We start from the raw sequence: 18,109 nt of genomic DNA on the forward strand, positions 1-18,109 counted from the left end.
GCCAAGTTGGGATATGTTAAAGGCAGGTTTATTGGGAAGCTGCTCTTAGGTGAGTTCACAGACCCGGAGGATTGAGGGCAGGGCAGTTGCCATGGGGGGAAGAGGGGAGGTGAGGGAGAATAGAAAGCGAGAAAGGGGGCACAGATGTCCCGACCCGCAGGACCCAGTTATTCAGGGGGTCTGAGGGAGACCTTGCCTGAAAGAGAAACGGGCGGGAAATAAGAGACAGACCAAGTAGATCCATCAAGGTCTGTTTATTGAGAGTAAGGTTACAGAATATAAGCGGCAAGGAGGAAGGAAGTAAAGAGGGAGAAACTTGCCCGTGCCTCAGCCCGCAGGCAGGGGTGGTTCTGCACAACTGCCCGGGAAGGTGCTATCTACTCTTAGCTCAGGGGACATTCTGTGTTTTTTCACAGAAAGTTTGCAGATACTATTATCTGCCCTTGATGTTGTGTCAGCTGTCATTTCAAAAGGTCGGAAGTCTCTCCTCCAGGAGGGAGCGGAACTTTGGCTTATGACTCAGTGTCAGTCCCCAACATCTCTCAAAAGGTCCGAAGTTTCTCACGAAGGAAGGGGAGCTTTGGCTTATGGCTCAATGCCGGTCTCCAACACAGAGAGAGAAGAGAAGGAACAGAAGGAAGAGAGAAAGAGACCAAAATGTCTGGATCACATAGGGAAGAACCTCTGGGAAAAAGGCAGCCCAGCCCCTGGGCTGGAAAGTTCAGGGTGGGAGGCAGGGTATGTCAGGTAGGGACTGGGGGATGCTGGGAGATCCCTGAAGTCAGGTCTGCTTTGATATGCAAACTATGCACCTTGTCCCGGTCCCAAACCAAAAGGGAGAGAACTAACTCTGGCGTGAGAGGGCATGTGCCGCATATCACACACACACACACACACACACACACACACACACACACACACACACACACACACAAAACCATGCACGCTCGCACACGATAGATAATACATACACCAATATCTGAAAAGAGAAAAGGTTCTAGTGGTCAGGACAGAGAATGAAAACGGCAGGAAGGCAAGAAAGTTTGAGAACGTAGGGGGTGGGGTAGGGAGACACTACGAGTGGAATAAGCCACGTTTGGAGAACGTCTAGGCAGATACAGAAATGCAGAACACAGAGAGACCGAGACCAGAGCAGCGTCAGACCGGCTGCAAGGCTCTTGTTAGGGGCTTTAGAAACACCTGTGTGCTCTCCCGGAAGCCTGGTGCAGTCAGAGAGGAAGCTTGCTTCCCAGACAGAGATGACACAGTTTCACAACCTGTCAGACCACCTTGCAGGAGAGACTGAACCCCAGCAACCAGAACCACTTGGCTATGCATGTCCTTTTCTGTTTAAACCTAAGTCTCTGAAGACCGACCAGGGGAGTCCCTGGACTTCTTTGTTCCTCTTCTCGGGGTGGCGGGACTGATTGTGTAAATCTCTTATCTCCAACTTTCACTCTTATCTGTCTCTTTAATCGGCATATTGAGGATGAGTGGCCAAGCTTATTGGTGTTGCTGGGTCAGACAATTTAAAGGCAGTCTAGGGGAGAAGCAGACCCAGGGAGTCAGAGAGGCAGAGAGAGAAGAGAGCCCTTCCTCCACTCTCAAGCTCTGGAGGGGGTCTCTGCCCTCACCCTCATCCCTCCCCAGAATCCTTAAATCCTCTAGACTGTAGCTCTGATTTTACAGCTGTCACAGACTCGTCCTACTAGCCAGAGGTTGGCTCAGGTAAGCACCACTGGGGAGGTAGCCTAGGGTGCGCTGGGGTGGGTCCAGAGGAAGAGCTGCCCAGAACTGTGGGGGAAGGAGCGGGACCGACCATCAACAGGGGGACTTTTCAGGGAGAATGAGAGCAATCCTCTGGAGGCCTGGGAGAGGCTGCTGAGTTGCTGGTGCGCGAGTCACCAACTTTTCCTGCGCTCTCGGTGTCCGGCCAGAATCCCGAAGTGGCAGCTGAGCACGGGGTGGCAGCTTCGTCCGCCGGCTCTCAAGGCGTCCCGGTAACTTCCTTTCCCGCAGTCCAGGAGCAGATGGGGCGGCTCCGAGTGCTGCTGCTGTGGCTAGCCTGGTGGCTGTCGCAGGCGGGCATAGCTCACGGTGCGGGCTCGGTGCGCCTGGCAGGCGGCCTGACGCTGGGCGGCCTCTTCCCGGTGCACGCCCGGGGCGCCGCAGGGCGTGCGTGCGGGACGCTGAAGAAGGAGCAGGGAGTGCACCGGCTGGAGGCGATGCTCTACGCGCTGGACCGCATCAACGCCGACCCGGAGCTCCTGCCCGGTGTGCGACTAGGCGCGCGGCTGCTCGACACCTGCTCGCGGGACACCTACGCTCTGGAGCAGGCGCTGAGCTTCGTGCAGGCGCTCATCCGAGGCCGCGGAGACGGCGAAGAGGCCAGCGTGCGCTGCCCTGGGGGCGTCCCCCCGCTGCGCGCCGCGCCTCCTGAACGCGTCGTGGCGGTGGTGGGCGCCTCAGCTAGCTCCGTGTCCATCATGGTCGCCAATGTCTTGCGCCTGTTTGCGGTGAGGGCGGGCGTCTGTCACCCGTCGTCCCTCCCAGGTGGTCGATACCTTTACTAACTTCTGGAAGAATCTGTTTCAATCTCTCCCAATCATCCAGATTAAAAAGGTTTTGTCCACAGAGGCAGATCAATTTTCCCAGCTTGGTTGGTCTGGCATCTTTGTGTGAAGGGTACCCCTTTCTCCAGAAGTCTGTGTCCTGACAAGGTTGGCTAAGGGCAGATTGAACCTAGACCCACTTGTCCACCCATTCAGGTTCTGCTGACACCTTGTTCAATCTTGCAAGGTGCTTCCTCTCGTGAGCACCTGTAGGTGACAAAGATATTTAGATTTCAGGGGAACTAGGCCCTTCTTTAGAAGTCCTTAGAAGTGGCCCTGAGCTATCCCTGAAAGCAGAGTACTGAAGGGGGGAGTGCCATCCTTTTTTTTTTAATCGACATTTAAATTCCATTTCAAAATGCTTGCCTTAACCCGTTCCGGTGCCCAGGGGGTGGGGGGTTAGGGGGTGGGTTGGGCTCTAAAAGAAGTCCGGAGCTCCCATCTCTTTTCTAAACTACTTATCAGCAAGGCTTCTTCATCTCCAGGGGGCATTGTGTTCTTTGCAGTCTGGACACCTCAGGATCCAGGGATTGGAATGCCTCTGTAGAGGGCATGTCTATAGCAGCAGAAGACCTTTCTCTGCCCTCTTTCCTCTGGTTTTTGCTTTCTTGTTTACCTCCATCTGTCTTCCTGACCCTCTCTAGTTAAACCTTACCCCTCCTCCATCTCCCCCCACCTTTCCTCCCACTTTTCTACTCTCCCACTCCCCTTCCCTATACTACTGATACACTCACCCCATCCTAGAACTGCCCCTCCCCCGCTTCCCAAGACTTCCAGTCCACATCTTGGGCTACCTGCTGGTCCCTCTTTATCTCTGGAAGGGCCACCACTGCTATCTGATCTAATGCAGATCTGCTTCCTGCCCAAGAAGTTCAGCCTCCTTTTCCTGTTTTCTCAACTGTATTCACCCCCACCCCCACCAAAGGTCCCGCTTTCTTGTAGCTTGTGGCTCAGTCCTATAATCCCTGCTGTTAATCTAATGGTCATAGATCAAACCTAGTTTCTATCAAGCCTTTCCACTGGACTGTCTAGCCTGATTCTCCAGCTCTAATCTACTCTGATCCTAGCAGGGGGTTGCCACTGACAAAGACTGCCTCTCCTTCAGGGAAACAGGGCAACAGAACACCCTTTCCCCTAGACCAGGGCAGACTTTCCCTAAACTCCAGGATCCTCTTCATCTTGTAGCCTTTGCAACTATGAGTGGCCCTACTCTGAGCCCTTCCAACCTTCACAGATAGCCCTTCCTGCATTCACAGATAGCCCACTAGCCCCATACTTTTAGCATGTGTGTGTGGCCCTTCCATCTGGCCTCAAACCTTTTGTCCCTCATCTGTGTCACAAGTCCCTATTGAACCCCAAAGCTATTTCCAACTTGTGTGTGATTTATCCATGTCCTGAGTCCCCAATGCCATCCTGGTTTTTGGACCCTCCAGCCACAGCCTAGCTGTCTGTCCTTCCTGCTTCAGATACCCCAGATCAGCTATGCCTCCACAGCCCCAGAGCTCAGTGACTCCACACGCTATGACTTCTTCTCCCGAGTGGTGCCTCCTGACTCCTACCAGGCGCAGGCCATGGTGGACATTGTGCGGGCACTGGGATGGAATTACGTGTCTACACTGGCCTCTGAGGGCAACTATGGTGAAAGCGGGGTTGAGGCCTTTGTGCAGATCTCCCGTGAGGCTGGTGAGTTGGGAGTGGGCATGGGGGTTCCAGGCAACAGTCAACTAACAAAGGGGTTAGCCAGGATCCCTGGGATGGAATATAGAGGAATGGAGAGGGTCTCTGTGGCCAGGCAGGATAGTGCTCCAGGAGGGTGAGGTTCCTTTAAGGCTGTCTTGCATTCCAAACGCTGCTACCCGACCCTTTAATACCCTCATGTTGTGATGACCCCAACCATTAAATTATTTTTTGTTGCTACTTTAGAACTGTAATTCTGCTACTGTTATGAATTATAATGTAAAAATGTTTTCCAATGGTTTTAGGTGACCCCTGTGAAAGGGTAGTTCAATCCCCAAAGGGGTCGAGACCCACATGTTGAGAACTGTTACTTTAAGGGATTCAGGTCATGCTTATAGTCTGCTTGGTAGGATGCAGGCAAGCTCTCTATCCTCCAAACTCCACAATTAAGCCCTACACAGGGTTTAAGTCACACACCTGTAGTCACAGAAGCGGCAGGGAGGTGGGTATGTGAGAGGGAGGGTAGGTGAGATAAGGGTTGACTTTGGTATCCTCGCCATCCAGGAGGTGTCTGTATTGCCCAATCAATAAAGATTCCCAGGGAACCAAAGCCAGGAGAATTCCACAAAGTGATCCGGAGGCTCATGGAGACACCCAACGCCCGGGGCATCATCATCTTTGCCAATGAAGATGACATCAGGTGGGACAGGTGGCACAATCAGTCACCATGTGTACTCTTGATGTACTTCCTGAGAGGCCTATTCTCCCTCACTCCAGGCCATGAGCAACTCCTCACATCTCCCTAAGCCCTTCCTGTCGCCCTCTGGAGTCTTTTGTTCTGGGAATGAGACAGGCTTGACTGGCTGAAGGTTCTCCGGGCCTGGCCTGGGAAACACAGGAAAACACGACTATTTTTATTGTTCATTGTGGGAGAGAGAACTGGTAGGCAAACCCAAGAGCAGAAAATGTACCGTGAGGGACACTGCCCCAGTAAACCCTGAAACCTACATTATCCTAAGCCAGCCAAGGTTCTTTTCCAGCCTGGGAAGTTGAGCGTGACATTGGTGGCTGAATTTGTAGACAGAATGGCTTCTGAGTGCCCCTGACATTCCCCAAAAGGAGCTCTCTGCATTAATCCATTTGTCTTTATTATAATAAAATATCCAAGTCAGGGCGTTTTTTAAGGAAAAGACTTATTTTTAACATCAACTCTTGGAGGTGAAAGTTCAGGCAGCGTGACACCAGCTCTGCTGAGGACCTAGCTTGCATCACATTTTGACAAATGTTATGGAAAGAGGGAGTAGAGAAGGAAAGAGTGCATGGAGAGAAGGAACATCAGAAAGAAGAGGGACAGGGTTCACTCTTTGATAGCTATTCACCTTCACAGAATTACCTCACCCTTCCAGAGGTCAAGAGCAACATCCCCAGTGACCCAATAACCTTGCACTAAGCCACACCTCTTTTTTATTTTTTATGAGACAGGGCCTCACTCTGTATCCCTGAACTTGCTATGTGGACCAAGCTGTCCTCTTGAGTGCTGGGATTAAAGGCATTCAGTATCAGGGCTGGTTTATAAGCTCCACTTCTCAGAGGTCACGTCACCTCCCAGCATTTACACTGAGGTGCACGCTTCCACCAGATAGAAACAAACACTCAAAGCAAATGCAAACTATAGCACCACCCGAGGGCCAGTGTAGAGTGGGTTAGAGTGGACAGAGGGCTGGGAAGATGGCTCAGCCAGTACAGTGCCTGCTACACAAGCGTGAAGACCTGAGCTCAACCCCAGCATCCTGCTGCCTTGTAATCCCAGGTGGGGAGGCAGAGATAGAAGGACCCTTGGGGCTCCTTGTCCAGCCATTCTACCCAAATCAGAAGTTCCAGGACATTGAAGAAATCCTGTCTGAAATAAATAAATACATAAATAATAAGTAAGGAGTAGAGGTCTCCTGAAGTTGACCTCTGGTCACCACACACACACACACACACACATATATGTATATGTATGTATATATATATACACACACACACACACATACATATATATATATGTATATATATATATATACATATATATATATATATATATACAATATAACACATGTGCACGCGCGCGCGCGCGCACACACACACACACACTCATATATGCAGTGGGCAGAGCCCTGATAAACAGGGATGTGATGGTTGATGTGGAGAAGGATGGAGGGATACAGGATGGGAGGCGGCTAGAACCAAACTGGAGGATGATCCCAGGTTGTAACTCACTTCTAACTCTGTTCTTACCAGGAGGGTCTTGGAGGCAACACGCCAGGCAAACCTGACTGGCCACTTCCTGTGGGTTGGCTCAGACAGCTGGGGATCCAAGATCTCTCCCATCTTGAACCTAGAGGAAGAGGCTGTGGGGGCCATCACCATCTTGCCCAAAAGGGCTTCAATCGACGGTGAGTCCCCCACCCCACTCATCCTCCCTGATGCTTCCTGTGTGGGATGCTCATTTCCACATTTGTCTCACAGGTACCGCTCTCTTCCAGGAGTCCCACATGCTGAGTAACTCTGAGATTCTGTAGTCTCATCCCAGCAAGCAGTTGCTTGAATGAGGCTTATGAGAGAACGGACACTCAGCTCAGAGTCCAGAGCAAAGAGCCCCTAGTGTTTTGCTGTTGCTTTAAAATGCCATGCACATAGCTTTTTTGTACCAAAGGTAATTTAAATGGGAAGGTTGGCAGCAGAGATACTAAGGACGTAGACTAGACTGTCCTTCTGATCCAAGTGATGAAGTGAGCCAGGCCTACCTTGTCTGCAGCCTTGATAGCATGCTTCAGGGACCCAGGCTCTATGCACTCCGCCCTCCCACAGGCTTCCATCTTTTGTGGGGTGCCCACCTCCACACCTTTTCTTTTAGCTAGAGTGCTAAAGAATTGTCAAGTGGACAAGCTGGTCCGAGAAGAGTATTAGCAATCAAGGCGTTTCATCTGAAGAGAGATCTGGAAGTGGGTGGTGCCATTATGGATCAGTGAGCCAATGGTGTTCTCAGAGCCTTGGATTCTAGTTAGGTTTTTTGTCTAAAGCTCTGTATTTTTTGTGCCTCTGGTTTCACATTCACAAGGTGGGTAGTGAAGCCCTGTCCATTACATAACCATGGCATCCCCTAGCCATGACATAAAGGGCAGTGAAAAATTCTTTAAGGATGCCAGAGCTGCCATATTCCTTTTTTTCCATTTGTGTGTATGTGTGTGTACGTGCGCGCGCGCGTGCAGGTGTGTGTTGTACATGACACAAGTGTATGTGTGTGCATGTGGAGGCCTGAGGTTGATTTCAGGAATCATCCTCAATTCTTTTTCTACCTTATTCACTGAGGCAGGGTCTGTGGGTCCAACCCTAGAGATCACCGATATGGCTAGTCTTGCTAGCCAGCTTGCTCTGTGGGATTCCCCTGTCTCTGCCTTCAGAATCCAGATCTTGATCACAGGGCCACTCCTGGATACACAGTGGGCCAGTGACCAAAGGACATGAGAGAAGCACACCTGGCTCAGATGGTCACCACCCTCCTACCTCTTAGGATTTGACCAATACTTTATGACTCGTTCCCTGGAGAACAACCGCAGAAACATCTGGTTTGCTGAGTTCTGGGAAGAGAATTTTAACTGCAAACTAACCAGCTCAGGTGGCCAGTCAGATGATTCCACCCGGAAATGCACAGGTGAGCACTAACCAGGATGGGGAAGGTGACAAGGGAGAGGGTGGGGAGTTCACGTTTGGTGTCTAGGGGCCAGGCATACTTCCTCTGGGCCTCCTAGGACAGGCGAGGAACGCATCGGCCAGGACTCCACCTATGAACAGGAGGGGAAGGTGCAGTTCGTGATAGATGCTGTGTATGCCATCGCTCATGCTCTGCACAGCATGCACCAAGCACTCTGCCCAGGCCACACAGGTCTGTGCCCAGCCATGGAGCCTACTGATGGCCGGACCCTGCTGCACTACATCCGAGCAGTCCGCTTCAATGGTGAGTGGGTGCCAGGCCCCACAGCGTGGGAAAAAGCCAGTTTCCATGGGTTGACTAGCAGCCCGTCAGTGGAAAAAGGGACAGGATGGACGAGAACACACCAAGACTAGACTCTGGATATCTGAGCCAAGTGTAGGCCTCTGCTTTTTAACCCTCCAGGGGCTTCATCTTCAGAGCCACTTTGCAAAATTCAATGTTGAAGAACTGCTCTTTGATCCATCTACCTGGACACCACAAGTCACATAGAACTTCCTGTTCACTGCAGGTAGCTGTTAAAAGACCCAGCCAGGCTCTGTGGTGTGCCTGGGGCCCAGTCCAGACCCCAGGAAGCACCCTGCTCTGGATGCACAGCCCACTCTGAGTCACAGGCTTCCTTCCAAATGTAGCCCCAGCCAGGCTCTGAGCTGCCAGAGCAAAAGGCATGGATCTGACATGTTCTCTGCACCAATACAAGCTGTGAAAGGTCCAGGCTCTGAAGAATGTATCTGAACAGACCAAAGAAATTCCCTGTGTGTATGTGTTGCGGGAAATATTAAAAAGACCAGCAAGTTCCCGCACTACGCCAGGCACTGACAGGCCACATGGCTCCAGCTGGGTGATTTCGACTCAGAGGTCTCTCTGGGCCGGAGTTCCCAAGTTCCCTTGGTGGGTTGTTGCCATGCCAGCCCCATGCAATGACTATCCACCCCGTGGTCAGCTGCCACAACACCCAGCAACTTGGCAGAAACAAAACTCTTGAAGCTTACAATTAACCAGTCAGATTTATATATCAATAAATTCTCAATTCACAAGATGCCCATATAATAATTTCAGAGCCAATTGAAAATGATAAAAGGTACCCACCTAGATCAGATAAGTTATCCCTCCTTTTTTTTTTTTTTTTTTTTTGGTTTTTGGTTTTTGGTTTTTGGTTTTTGGTTTTTCGAGGCAGGGTTTCTCTGTGTAGCCCTGGCTGTCCTGGAACTCACTTTGTAGACCAGGCTGGCCTCAAACTCAGAAATCTGCCTGCCTCTGCCTCCCAAGTGCTGGGATTAAAGGTGTGTGCCACTACCACCCACCCCAAATTATTCTATCCTTTATGATATTAAATCTACCTGTGGCTATTTAAAACCACATGGATTCTGAATCTTTGTGCTCGGTGCCTTCCATCTTGCTTCTCCCCATCTCCCCAGTCGCTCCCTGTCCCTGTAACTCTTAGCTCAGACTCCCTTTCCCTGTCCAATCATAAGCCACCCACTGCACTAATATTTTAATGTAATTGGACAGGGAAAATCCTATCACATATATGTGGTTTGTGGGATTTGTCCTTATATTCAACTACTATCCTGCATAGAACTGTACACTCTCTATCAAGTATTTGGGATGCTTGCTATTTTGGTTTTGTTAGACTTATGTCTATGTGCACACCTTGGGTGTATGACTACAGAGGAACATCAGGTGTCCTTCTCTATCACTCCCCACCACCTTATTACTTTGAGGCAGGGTCTCTCACTAAAACTAAAGCTAGGCTAGGGCCAGCAAGACCCAGCAATCCTCCTGTCTCTGCTCCTGAGCACTGGGAGTGAGTGCTGAGATCTGAAGTCAGGTGATCATGCTTGGGCAGCAGGGGCTGTTACCCCACTGAGCCATCTCTAGCTCCTCCAAGGAGGCATGTTCGTCCCAAGTCCTTCTCATGGCTGTGAGGCAGCATTCCTCTCCATCTCTGAAGCTGCACTCATTGCTAACGAGCACTGCTGAGCATGCTGCCAGGAGCCTCTCTGGTCCTTCTTTTTATCCTGGCTGGCCTTTGAGACTTCCCAGGAAGATGGCTTTTGGGGCTGGAAAAGCAACCGGAAATGACTGGCCTCTCCCTATAGGTAGCGCAGGAACCCCAGTGATGTTCAATGAGAATGGGGATGCCCCCGGGCGCTATGACATCTTCCAGTACCAAGCAACCAATGGAAGTGCCAGCAGTGGCGGGTACCAGGCTGTGGGCCAATGGGCAGAGGCCCTTAGACTGGATGTAAGTGGCGTGAACTAAGATGCCGGTGGAGGTAAAGGGCTCTGAATTTCTGGTGGCAGAGGTCAGCAGCTTGTGTTTTTATCTGCCCCAGATGGAAGCTCTACAGTGGTCAGGCGACCCCCATGAGGTGCCCCCTTCTCAATGCAGCCTCCCCTGTGGGCCTGGTGAACGGAAAAAGATGGTGAAGGGTGTGCCCTGCTGTTGGCACTGTGAGGCCTGCGACGGGTACCGCTTCCAGGTGGACGAGTTCACGTGTGAGGCCTGTCCAGGGCACATGAGACCGACACCCAACCACACTGGCTGCCGTCCCACTCCCGTGGTGCGCCTGACCTGGTCCTCTCCGTGGGCCGCTCTGCCCCTTCTCCTGGCTGTCCTGGGCATCATGGCCACCACAACTATCATTGCTACCTTCATGCGACACAACGACACTCCCATAGTCCGCGCCTCTGGCCGTGAGCTTAGCTATGTGCTGCTCACCGGCATCTTCCTGATCTACGCCATCACCTTCCTCATGGTAGCCGAGCCTTGTGCAGCCGTCTGTGCTTCCCGAAGACTCTTGCTCGGCTTGGGTACCACGCTCAGCTACTCTGCCCTGCTCACCAAGACCAACCGCATCTACCGCATTTTCGAGCAAGGGAAGCGCTCTGTCACGCCGCCACCCTTCATCAGCCCCACCTCGCAGCTAGTCATCACCTTCGGCCTTACCTCCCTGCAGGTGGGTCCCCAGATTCCCCAGTAACATGGTGAGTGCCTAAGGGGTGCATAGAGTCCTTCGCCTTAAAACTCGGAGAATAAGAGACTAGGGGTGCAGTTCATTTGTCAGAGGGATTTTTTAACATGCAAAGCCCCTAGGTTTGATTCCCCCAGTGCAGCATAAACCCAGCATGGTGACACAATTATACCAGCACTCAGGAGGTGGAAGTAGGAGGAGCAGAAGTTCAAAGCCAACCTTGGCACATAGCAATTTTCAGGCCAATGTGGTAGCACAAGCCTTTAAACACAGCACTTGGGAGATAGAGCACTATGGTGTACATACAGAGTTCTAGGCCAGCCTGGACTTCATTGTAAGACCCTGTCTTTTTTTTTTTTTTTTTTTTTATAGATTTTAAATCTTCAGAGAAGAGACTTTATAGAGTCAACTTTTCCCCTTTTGGATCCTTTTTTTTTTTAAAAATAAAAAAGAATAACTCAAGTGTGGTGGACCACACCTTTAATCCCACTTGGGAGGCAGAAGAAGGGGGAATCTCTGTGAGACTGAGGCAGTCAGGATGACACATTGAGACTCTGTTGAAATATCCAGCAGAACAATGCACTCTCCTTTTCTTTAGGATTGAGAGCAGCTTACATTTAAACCTCTCTTTCCATTGTTGCGTTTGTAGAGGAAACTGAGCACCCACCTGTCTGACCGTGCTGTTATTTGCTTCAGTTAACAGAGCTCTTCCACAGCCTGACTCACATGTACCCCTGAAGCCTCAGTCACCGTGGGGTGCAGCACTCATTCCATCAGGGCCAGCATCACATGATGCAGTGAAATTAAAATGAATTAAAAACCGAGGTTCAGAGTTCTCACGGAGGTTCTCCTTAGATGCTACTGTTACAATACTGAACAGATTCCACACTTTCTATGTGAAGGACTTGATGAAGAGTCTGTGGTGGCTGGTGTGACTGTGTGTACCCAGCCATGCACTCTGGATGCTGACACAGCCTGGCCCATGTTGACAAGGAAGATTCTCCTGGGCAGATGAGTCCTTCCTTCCTGGCCTTTTATTCCTGTGTTCACCTCCCATGACATTGGTTCAGACAATGGATTCTTTGTGCTTAGAAGATGCTGGATCTTTCTTCAGATACCACGCCCTGAGCATCCTGAGAAAGTGCTCCCAGCCTCCCCTCACTCATTGGATAGAGATGCTTACAGGAGAGTCTGTGCTCCCCAACTCCCTCAGACTCATCTGTCTTGCCTCATGAATTTGGATACCTCACACTTTTGGCTTTTCTAGATGGTTCTATCAATGGATATGCAGCAGTATTTCATTGCCTTTTTTTTTTTTGAGACAGGGTCTCTCTATGCAGCCCTGTGGGCCTGACACTCACCCTGTAGACCAGGCTGGCCTGGAATTCATAGAGATCTACCTGCTTCTGCCTCTGAAGTGCTGGGATTAAAGGCGAGGCCACTACACCCACCTTCTTTGCTCCTTCAATTTACCTGCGAGTAACAACTGGTGTAACTGGGCCCTTGGAGTCTCCTCTTCATCGTCAGTTTTTATCCATTGCTCACTTTTTCCTCATTTTATAGAAGCTTATTACAGCAGGGTTGCAGGTTCTGTAGCAGTCATGTGAGTTGTGGCTTCAGTATGCGTGTGCTGTGGCTGCTGATGCTCCTGTGGGCCATCACCCTCAGGATCTGGTTTATTTTGACTGACTTCTCCCCTACCCTAGGAGAAGCTTCCAATGCTGCTGGGCTGGTCAGATGGGGCAGGTTTATTTCATTAGGCCCTAGTTCCTGGAGCTGCTACCACAATGTTCCTTTGGAGTGAACAAATTAGCCTAAGGTCCTGCTCTAGTTTCTCTTCTGTTGCTGTGAGAAACGCCATGACTAAAAGTGAATTTATTAATGCTTCCCGGTCACAGTACATCACTGAGTGAAGTCAGTGCAAGGAACCATGGAAGAACACAGTTTACTGGCTACCAGTCCAGGCCTACCTGCCTAGGGACTCAACACTGGATAGCTGGCTAGATTTCAGCCCCGCCTGCGCATCCATCTGGCACTCTTGCACAGTGAACAATTGGAAATAACCCTTGGGTCAGCCCCTTTGGGGGGTCTCACCTTTATGTAGACATCTTGATTCCTATGCCTCCATTTCCTTTGGCTTAGGGTTTGTCTGTTGTCACTAGGAAGTAGCTGAAACTCCATCTTCTCCCTGTTAGGGTCTGGACTTTCCTGGCCTATGATGTGGGTATATTTGCTTCATCACACATTTAACTGTAAGCTCATGGCATGACATTTCCCTAGCTTTGGAGTGAGAAGGGGGTTCCTGGGAAACGGCCTTGCCACGTTGCTAGCTGTGTGTAAGCTGGTGCTGTCATGTCCATGGAGTGGCTTGGGTGTGAGGACAGAACAGCCCTTTGGGGACTGTTCCTTATTGGTGGCACCAGCATTAGCTGTTTCCCTAAGCTACCATCATGTCCTCATAATAGATGATGTGGCTACTCCATCCTGCATATGGAGAAACTGGGGCTGCTGAGAGGGTTCTAGAACCTTGAAGGTGCTCAGGGGCATGGCGTGGCTGCCCCTAAAAGTTCAATGCGGGGTGGTCTGGTTGCTGCTTACTCACCCAGCCCTGATGTGGTTGGTCCATATTGCCTCAAGTACATCTGGCCTCTCTGCCCACCCCATCACAGGTCAGGACACACCTCTGGATGATCCTACTTCATGGAGAGTCTTAGGACTAAACATCCAACTCAATAGGCCAAGAACATCTCAGGGAATCTAACCTGTCAGAGACCTGGGCGAGGGGCTGGAGCAGACTCGTCAATAGAAGAGGCTATGTCCCTGACTCTGTGTTGGTTCCCACAGGTAGTGGGAGTGATAGCGTGGTTGGGGGCCCAACCTCCACACAGCGTGATTGACTATGAGGAACAGAGGACGGTGGACCCTGAGCAAGCCAGGGGTGTGCTCAAGTGTGACATGTCTGATCTGTCCCTCATTGGCTGCCTGGGGTACAGTCTCCTGCTCATGGTCACGTGTACGGTGTATGCCATCAAGGCCCGAGGTGTGCCAGAGACCTTCAATGAAGCCAAGCCCATCGGCTTCACCATGTACACCACCTGTATTATCTGGCTGGCTTTCGTCCCCATCTTCTTTGGCACCGCCCAGTCAGCTGAGAAGGTAACTGGATCCCCCAGCCGGCTTTCTCTCTTCACCCCTCACTCCCTACTGAAGGTCTGGATTGTCCAGGAGCTGGGCCACCGATTCTGATGGCTCGTTGGAGTGACTGCACTCAGCTGTCTCCCTTGGAACCCTGTGTCTGCCTGTCCAGCCATTCTTCTTGCCCTCTGCTCACTCGCTGTTCTTCTAGTGCTCCTCCTCGATGCTCATCCTCTGTGCTCCCTTTTTCTCTTTTCATTTGATTTCTTCCTATAGTTTACTCCCCTCATTAATCTGCTGGCCAAGTGCTTGGCTTTCTCTAGTCACTTATTCAGAACTATAGAACATTCGTTTACCTGTGACATGTTTTTGTGTGGTATTCACTCCCTTTTGAAGGCCTTGCCTATTCCCACATTTCTATATTGAGAACGTGTTCATCCATTAGGAGTGGGACCTTTTGCCCAAATGTCACCCAACTCATTTTTGGTAATTTGAAAAAATTATTTGTGTGTGTGTGTGTGTGTGTGTGTGTGTGTGTGTGTGTGTGTATCATATACATGCAGGTGCTCTTGTAGACCGGGTAAGGGCACAGGATTCCCTCCTAGAACTGGAATTATGGGTGGTTGTAAACTGTCTAGTGTTACCCCAAACCATGTCCTCTACAAGAGCAGCAAGTGCTCTTACCTGCTAAGTCTGTCCAGTCCCTTTTCCTTTTTTTAAAGGAAAATTTAAATGCTCATGGCTTGTGTGTGTGTGTGTGAGCACGTGTGCATGTGCCACAGTCCAAATTGTGTAGATTGTAAGAACATTTGGGAGTCCAACTCCGGTCTACAGACTTGATGGCAAGTGCATTGACCTCTGAGCCATCTCTCAAGATTCTCTCTTCCTTCGTACTAGTCTGCTCAGTCCGAGCCACTCCATCTTCCTGCCCACACCAGACCCACACTGTGCCCGGCCTTTCTCCTACTAACTTTTCTTTTGTTCTGATTTTCGTTCACTTGACGGAAGTAACTCACCTCCAGTCTATATGTAGTGGAGAGAGGAACGGAAGGAGAGTGAGAAGGGGAGGGAGAGGGGGAGGGGAAGGCAAAGAGAGAGAGAGAGAGAGAGAGAGAGAGAGAGAGAGAGAGAGAGAGAGAGAGAGAGAGGGATACCATGGCTAAGTCCAGTCTTGTTCCCTCCTCCATGCTTAGATCTACATCCAAACGACCACACTGACTGTGTCCCTGAGCCTGAGCGCGTCGGTGTCCCTCGGCATGCTCTATGTGCCCAAAACCTACGTCATCCTGTTCCATCCAGAGCAGAACGTGCAGAAGCGGAAGCGCAGCCTCAAGAAGACCTCCACGATGGCGGCCCCGCCCAAGAGCGAGAACTCAGAGGACGCCAAGTAGCAAGGTTGAGTGTGGGTGCCACAGGTTGCTCCCTGCCCTTCCTTTGCTGTTCGTGGCTTCAAAGAGGAAGCTGTGAAAGATCCTCAGAGACCATCGGAGGCCAGGACTGTGTAAAGATCATGCCCAGCATGGATGGGCGTGCCTCCAGAAAGAGCTAAACCATGATCCACGCTGGACTTGTGCTTTCCTGGGCAGGCTGGCCTCATCAGCCCTTCCTTCTTACCCACAGTAGGAAATACTTGCTTCCAGCATTCTTCCTGAAGACAGAGACTAAATTGACACCGTCTGGGCGGGCATTCAAACCCGTGGTAAAGTCAGGGCTTGCCCAAGTTTGATAAGATTTATCTTGATCCAACACCGTAACCTAGGGGCTGGCCAGGGTGTCCGCCAGAATGTGAAAACCCCAACAAGAAATCCAGGATTAGAGCTGAGGAGGTTCAGTTGCCACAATAGGAAACCTGGGGAAATATCGTTTCCCTGAGCAGAGCCTGTAGGAGGGCGCTGGGAACCGGGTTTGGGCCTGCAGCACAGAGAGGAACCATACAGGGAACTGGGGCAGGCTTCTGTGATGTCGCTTCCCTTTTGCTCTTTTCCCCAGGGTCATCCAAATGGTTTGGCAGTTTTTCTTTGCTGTGTATGTTTTTCTAGATTGTTCCAAGCTGAAGAAATGGCAACACAATAGTGTGGGTAAGAGATGATAAAGTATAGCTGGGCTTTGGTCAGGGGGTCCGTGAATTGTCTTGTTGCTGCACTTCACCATCATCATCATCTAGAGTGAGGGTCTCCCTATGTAACTCTGGCTGTCCTGGAATTCACTATGTAGATCAGGCTGGCCATGAACTCACAGAGATCTGCTGGCTTCTGCTTCCCAAGTGTTGGGATCAAAGGTGTGTGTCACTATGCCCAGCTTAATTTTTAATGATCAGAATGAGAATAAAAGCTCGCCGGCATATATTCTTGGAGCACCAACATGAAAGGTGGGTGTGAGGCACATGGAGGAAGTTATTGGAAGACCGTGCATGGACTTAATTTATTTCACTGTTTTTGTTTTTGTTTTTGTTTTTTTTAAACAGATTTTTTAAAATTAGGGAACTCTCTTTTCCTTGTTTTTGTTTTAATGCATTGAGTTAAGTGCTTTAATTTATTATGAATTCTCCAGAATTTAAGGTACAGAACTCATTTTTGAAAGGGAGCTGCCCTTCAATGGACAGATGCTCCAAGCTATAATGAGTTTTGACCTTGAGATATAATACTTTATTTAGCATTTTAAAGACAACAGGCTTCTCTTTAGAATGTTTGTGCTGTTTAGAGAGTCCTCCCTTGGTGTGTTCCCAGTTTCCCATGGTGCAGAGCACCGGTCTACATTTACTGCCGAGTGCGATCCAATGCTCTGGACTGAGGCTTCTGTCCTGTTTGAGTCCTCAAAAGTGTGAAATGTGTTCTCTTGGCAAAGCCTTGTCTATAGGACTGTTTTCATGGTGGTTTTCTCCTCTGTGACCTCTTCTAGAGTCAGTTAGCCATGGTCTGAATAAAGGTTTTCTTGCACTTACGGTTTTCTTTGTGTTTCTAATATGCAGTGTTTTGACTTCTAATTAAAAGCTTTTTCTATTTTCCTCCTCCTCCTCCTCCTCCTCCTCCTCTTCTTCTTCTTCTTCTTCTTTTTCTTCTTCTTCTTCTTCTTCTTCTTCTTCTTCTTCTTCTTCTTCTTCTTCTTCTTCTTCTTCTTCTTCTTCTTCTTCTTCTTCGTCTTTCTCTTCTTCTCCTTCCCCTTCCTCCCCCTCCTCCTCTCCCTCCTCCTCATGTTCATCTATGGTTTTCCTGGGCTTTGTTTTCCAGACTGCACTTCACAGATTCAGCTAGGGTTACTGACTAGAATCCTGGCTTCCTGCCGAAGCCCCCACTTCCTGTCCAGCCATCCTTGTTCTCTGAAGGGAATTCCTTAGTACACAATGGCTTCCACCTTACTCCTATTGGCTCTCTCCCCAGCAATCTATTGTTGATTTTCTCCATATCAAGACCAACTTTGTATAGAGCAGCAGGTCCTCTGTTATTGGGAACTTTTCATATTTAGTGTAACAATGAGATTTCTTTCCTTCCTGGATTCCGCAGTGTATCCAAGCTGTGACTTCGACAAAAGGTATTTCAATTCTTCCTGAAATTCCTCTGCTTGCCTCTTCCTTCCTTTTCTTTTTGTCCTCATTGAGGGACTGGCAACTTCCTAAGAGTCCTTGTCATAGCTTCGCATTACCAGATAGCTGGCCAATCAAACGGAAATAAAGATTTATGTTTTTTTCCTTCAAATTTGTGAATCTTATAAGGGATTCTGCTAGAATCAGTTGTCTCCTCCGGAATAAAAGCAAGACTATACCTGAAGAAGGTTTTATTGAATCACCTGCCCTTGAGTTGGTCCTCCTGGTATACATTAGCGGGTCCAGGATAATCAGAGGTTTAGATTGGAGACTTAGTCTGTATTTATTATTAGTTCTTCTGTCCAGTGTGAGTAGCTTGCATCACAGGAAGGTTGTGCCTTGGGTGAGGCCCACTTCACTCACCTCTTTATAA

At 49.8% G+C, this 18,109-nt stretch overlaps 1 protein-coding gene across 4 annotated transcripts; it reads left to right on the top strand.

The window, feature by feature from the left end:
• Positions 1–1,257: 1,257 nt before the first annotated feature.
• Grm6 (glutamate receptor, metabotropic 6) lies at positions 1,258–17,097 on the top strand. 4 transcript variants are annotated; one of them, XM_030245465.1, is made up of 11 exons: positions 1,258–1,728; positions 1,829–2,516; positions 4,079–4,295; positions 4,854–4,989; positions 6,573–6,727; positions 7,846–7,986; positions 8,089–8,289; positions 10,146–10,291; positions 10,383–11,006; positions 13,866–14,177; positions 15,350–17,097. In XM_030245465.1, the coding sequence occupies exons 2-11, from the start codon at positions 2,031–2,033 to the stop codon at positions 15,545–15,547; spliced, it is 2,616 nt and encodes an 871-aa protein (XP_030101325.1). In that variant the 5' UTR covers positions 1,258–1,728; positions 1,829–2,030; the 3' UTR covers positions 15,548–17,097. The 4 variants fall into 4 exon arrangements, with proteins under 4 accessions (XP_030101325.1, NP_775548.2, XP_017169707.1 ...); NM_173372.2 differs by having other exon boundaries at positions 1,574–1,728; positions 2,020–2,516; XM_017314218.1 differs by lacking the exons at positions 1,258–1,728; positions 1,829–2,516; positions 4,079–4,295; positions 4,854–4,989; positions 6,573–6,727 and having other exon boundaries at positions 7,708–7,986; positions 8,053–8,289.
• The last annotated feature ends 1,012 nt before the right edge of the window (positions 17,098–18,109 follow it).

This window comes from Mus musculus, chromosome 11 (assembly GCF_000001635.26).
Source record: "Mus musculus strain C57BL/6J chromosome 11, GRCm38.p6 C57BL/6J".
NCBI lineage: Eukaryota > Metazoa > Chordata > Mammalia > Rodentia > Muridae > Mus > Mus musculus.